Source organism: Lipotes vexillifer, unplaced genomic scaffold (genome assembly GCF_000442215.2).
Source record: "Lipotes vexillifer unplaced genomic scaffold, Lipotes_vexillifer_v1.1 scaffold624, whole genome shotgun sequence".
Taxonomy (NCBI): Eukaryota; Metazoa; Chordata; class Mammalia; order Artiodactyla; family Lipotidae; genus Lipotes; species Lipotes vexillifer.
In genome coordinates this window covers 274,412-279,469 of record NW_006771007.1, presented here as the reverse complement: position 1 = coordinate 279,469, position 5,058 = coordinate 274,412, and the positions used below count along the sequence as shown (strand labels likewise).

At 54.6% G+C, this 5,058-nt stretch overlaps 1 protein-coding gene across 1 annotated transcript in view; it reads right to left on the bottom strand.

Moving 5' to 3' along the window:
- Positions 1 to 5,058, bottom strand: part of FGD1 (FYVE, RhoGEF and PH domain containing 1) — a 35,951-nt gene that overhangs the window by 17,596 nt on the left and 13,297 nt on the right. The window contains exons 2-4 of the mRNA XM_007446475.1: positions 1,576 to 1,749; positions 1,097 to 1,274; positions 533 to 971 (exon numbers count right to left, since the gene is read on the bottom strand). Coding sequence (XP_007446537.1) covers positions 533 to 971; positions 1,097 to 1,274; positions 1,576 to 1,749 — 791 coding nt within the window. The remainder of the gene's footprint in view (positions 1 to 532; positions 972 to 1,096; positions 1,275 to 1,575; positions 1,750 to 5,058) is intronic.

The window sequence follows — 5,058 nt, the reverse complement described above, 5'->3', positions numbered from 1 at the left end:
ATTCCTGCTGCTGAGAGCCTTTGTCCACAGCCTCAGGTTCCTAGGGGGCTCTAAGCTCTTGTGGCCCTCCGGAGGCCAGCTGTCTGGAAGTCTCTCTGGATGTGAGACTTTCCATTTTACAAATAAGGAAACTGAGGCTGTGGTGGGGCAACAGAGACTTGCCCAATGTCACATAGCTACTGAATCTGGGGATTTTCCAGTTGGAACAGGACTTTAAAGATCCCCAACGATGACGCCCATCTTCAAGATGGAAAAACTGAGGTCCAGCTAGTGGTTCTTGGATGAGGGTAGAACAATTTTCCTAGTGGGCATTTGGAACTGTCCACGGTCATTTTTGTATTTACAGTGATGGGGGGACAGCGTACAGGTCTGCTACTGATATTTAGTACCAGGAGACCAGGGAAGCCAAACATTCCAAGTGGAAACAATGCCCTGTTTCAAGAAATACTGAGCTGGGGGAAGAATCAAGTGTAAAAGCCAGGCTCCTGATTTCTCCACACTGTCCTGCCTCTCGGTGAACATGGGTCAGTACCTCCACAGACTCTTGTCTCTCCATCGGGGGCACTGGGATTTCTCTGTCCTTCTCATCCTCCTCCTCGTCATCCTCCTCCTCCAGGTCACTATCAACCTCCTGGGAGCTGGGTCGGTGGGGGTCGGCCAAAGCAACAGGGACACTGGCCAGGGCAGGGAGCCCAGGGCAGAGGCTGTGGCTGGGGGGCCCATCATCACTGATGAAGCAGGTCTCCTCGCTGTTGGATGGTGAGCTGATGCTGTCAATACCGCTGTCCCGATTGGGCACCTTCTCGCCGTCCCGGGGCCCGGAAGCCAGCAGGAACAGGCAGCGGGAGGCCTCGCCCTCAGGGAGCTGGGGCACTGGTGGCTGCAGGGGTGGCTGTGGCAACATGGCTGGCTCTGCGGGACCTGGGCTGGGGCCAGGGGCTGGCCTATCCGAGGCAACAATCACAGGCTCTCTGAGGTGGGTGGTGGACACACATGAAGGCAGGGTATGAGCTTGACTGAGAGGCCTGTCTTACAACTGTCCTTTCTATCCCAGGCCCACCCGACCCCCACAGGGTCCCCTGGGGACCAGACTCACCTTTCAAATTTCTCAATCAGTGAGGATACTGCTGCAGAACTGAGGCTGGCCTCTGCCCTGGAGGCCAGGCCCTTGGCTACTCGGGGGTCTGCAGGCAGTGGGCGTGATGGCGGGGGTGGGATGGGCTCAGGTGGTGGGGGCATCCGGGGCATCTGCAGGTAGCTGGGCTTTGGGGGGACTAGAGAGATGGATGGGAAAAAGAGGGGAGATCCCAATGGGCTGAGTTTGGAGTTGGCTGTCATAGCCAGACCACAGGCCCCTCCACAAACCCCCAGTCTGTACCTTTGCCTGAGGTAGGCACAGAGCAGGCCTGAGGTGAGATGCCAGTATGCACATGTTAGCCCCAGGTCCCAGCCCTTTGCCCCTAGACCACAGTGCTTCCTGTCCTTCTAACAAGCCTTCTCTCCCACTGGCCAACCTTTCCCCTCCTCTGTCCCCTCTCATGGGCCATTCCTCTGCCCCTCTCTGGACCCACTTACCCTGTGGCTTTGGGCCCGGTGCCCGCTTCAGTGGTGAAGGACGCTGGCTGGGGGTTTCAGTGGGGGGACCTGGGTCTGAGCGAAGTCGCTGGGGACCTTCTGGATGAGGCTCAAGGCTCTGGCCAGGGTCAAGAGACAAACTTTTAACCAGGATACGGTTTCCCTGGTGCAGCCCTGCAGAAAGAGAGAAACTGGTTGTGAAGCAACTGATTACCCCTACTGGGAAGCTGTATGTTTTAGCAGGTACCTGTGATATCGGGTTTTCCTAAGCCCCTTTCCTGGCCATGCTGCCTTTCTGGGAAGCCTTTACCCCAGCCATCAGACGGGGAGCCAGGCCCAGGGTTGTGGCTGGCTGTTTTCAGTAACAGACAAGAGTTCTTTGTGATTAGTACATTGATTTCTTGTATGTCAGCAGGCATTATTATTAGGGAGTTTAACCAGGCTGGGGGTGAGCATGAGCAGCCTATGGTTTGTGTACATGCTTGCACTCTTGTTTATTTAGCCACAGTGAGATGCTGAGCCTAAACCATTCTTCACCTTTTTTCTTAAGGTCCTGAGGCTATCTGGACTTCTTTTTCTATGGTTTTATATAGCTGAAAATGATGAGAATATATTTCATGAACAAAAGTTTTGCTTCTTAAAATGCCAGCTTCTCACTAGTCTGTACTATCCTCTATTTCCACACCTACACACACAAACACACAGCCAGCACCCAGAGTTCAGGTCACAGGAACAGCTTTAAACAGGCAAAAAAATTCAGAAATTTTTGCACTGTCCCTCTTCTTTCACTGTGGGCTCCCTACCTACCTTTGTCTTTGCGCCTGGGGTAGATGATGGTCACACTGGGGAGAGAAGATTCAGTCTGGGAGGTGTGAGGAACACCCCCACCCCGCACCAAGGGATGGCATGTCCTAAGGGAAGGAGTGTGGCCTGGATGGGCAGGGAGCTGTGGTGGGTCTCAGATGATAGAGAAGAAGGGGAGGGGGAAGAGTAGAGTAGAGAGGGCAAGCCCTGCATGGCAGTCTGAGGAGCTGGGTGACCATACTGTGGGCAGAAGGGAGCCATGAAAAGCTGTTGTAAGGAAGGATGCAGGCAAACAGGTGTGAGGACGAGAGGGTGAGTGGCAGCCAAGAGCCCCCAGAGCTCCCACCCACATATGGTGCCAGTTTTGCTGTGCCACAGCCACGTGGCCTCTCACAGCCACAGAGAGTCTGCTAACCTGTGTCACACAGTCTCATACATGACCAGTCACAAGTGGGCCCACCCAGTCACAGAGACACATAGGGTTATTTACACTGTTTCACTTAACTTTGGGGCCGCACAAGTTCAAACATCCAATCACGTGCAATCACGCTTCTGAAAGCCTGGTCACATATAGTCACAAAGACCCACAGTCACAACTTCACATATTATCACACAGCCTCACGGTATCACATGCACCAGCAAACGTGGCCATGCACGGTCACAAAGATGCAAGTCACACAGTGGCAAATCTACAATTTCACACACAGCCTCATACAACAATTACCCAACCACTTACCATCATATACCCACTTACATACTCTTCAAATATGGTTCCACCGAGTCACAAAGATATACAGTGCCATTTATCCTGTACCTCACAATTGCAGGGCCACAGGGTGTCATAAACACCAGGATATGGTGTTGCAGGTTCACACACCTGCAAACGGTTCACACAGTGACAAGACTATAGCCACACAGGGTCATTATACCATGTCAGACACAACCTTGCACAGTGGCAAAACAGCACAAAGTCACATGCCAGCATGTACCCAGAAACACAGACACAATCACAGACACATGGCATAAGTTACTATGTCATACTCATGAAACAAACATGTCCATGGAGTCCCTGGGTCTTAGGGGCTCAGGTATACACACCCACATGACACTTGCCTCGTGGTCTAAATAGTCATGGTTTCACATGCGGCCTCTGTTGCAAAAACATACAGCTACAACACAAAGATACCCTACCGGGTCACAGGCAGAAAGAGCAGCAGGGAATTTTAGCTCTCCCAGTCCTGGAGGGAAGGGAGTAGCCCAACCCACAGGGTTCCAGCAGCTTCCCAGGGTCTCTGACTCCATCCAGGCTACAATCCAGTCGCAAAGGCCCCAGGGGCCTCAGGCCATGGTCCCCTCCCAGCCCTGAAGGAACAAGGTGCCCCAGGCCACAGGCTGAGGCCCCCACCCCCACTCTGTACCTGGCTTTGGGTGCAGTTTCCTTACTTCCTTTCCCACCTGAGCAGGCAGGGCCCTGGCTGGGAGGGAGAAGGTGCTCCTCTCAGCTCAGCTGGGCTGCTTACCCTGCCCTGCTCAGCACATCCTGGCCTGGTCCTGCCCTGTCCTCCCCCTGGGCTGCGGGTTGAGGGGGATGAATCACCTGGAGGGCGGCACATGCAGAGACATAGTTCGAGAAACAATATGGCTAGAGAAAGTCAGAGACACAGAGAGCAGCTGAAAGGACCAGAGATCCAGAGAGCAAAGCCAGGCACCCCACCATGCAGAGACCCCTCTCAGGGTTACACACATAGGTGCTAGGGTCCCAGGTGCCCCTTGTCTGCCTCCTTGGGCCTGGAGGCGCCCACCTGGCCCTGTTTCCACACCTCAAAGCAGGCAGGCCTCCCTGGGCAAGCCCTCCCATCCAGTCGGTACAGGGCAGTGGGGCCCCTAGTTGGGGCCTCTCCCTCTCTCCACTGCTTGTCCCAGGGATAGGGTGACCATGCCACCCTCTGTGGCCTTGCTCTGGCCCACTCTCTGCTCCCTCCTCACCCACCTCACCTGGGAGCACACAGATGGGCCTGCCCCTCCTTTTTCTCTGCCTCCTTGCAGGCAGCCATGCAGAATGGGATTCAAATATTCAGGGACACCCTGGATTCCCAGGTGAGAGGGGCAGGGACTGTCAGCCCAGTTTCTAATGAAGAGATGAAGGCAGCGAGAAAGGCAGTGACTTGCCCGAGGTCACACAGCAAGTCAGTGACAGACTTGTAGCAGACTGATCTGAGACTGGACTTCTTAACCCTGCTCTCCAAGAGGAAGCTCGGAAAGAGGGGAATCTAGAGGGGCAGAGGTGCGCGTCAGTGCTTCCGAAAGTCATGAGCTAGTGCGGCTAGTAAGAGCAACACCCCCAAGCCTGCCCACAGATTATGACAACAGGGCTTCAGTTCAGGAGCCTAGGCCTGGCCAAGAACCAGGCAGGGCTCCACTGAGGGAAGAAGATTCAAGATCCATCTCTCTCCTATTGCAGGGCTCCCCCTCCCTGTCCCTCTGCCTACATTTCCCTGTTTCCTCCTATGTTTCCCCTTAGTGGCCCCCTTGGCCCCAGGTCTTGCTCCCTTCGGGTGGCTAGATGGACCTCCAGCTCAGGTCATGCCACTTATCTGCGCAAGAACCTTCCATGACTCCCCATTGCCCATGGGGAAAATAGAAGCTTCCCAGCTGGTTCTCTATGGCTCCTCAAGACCC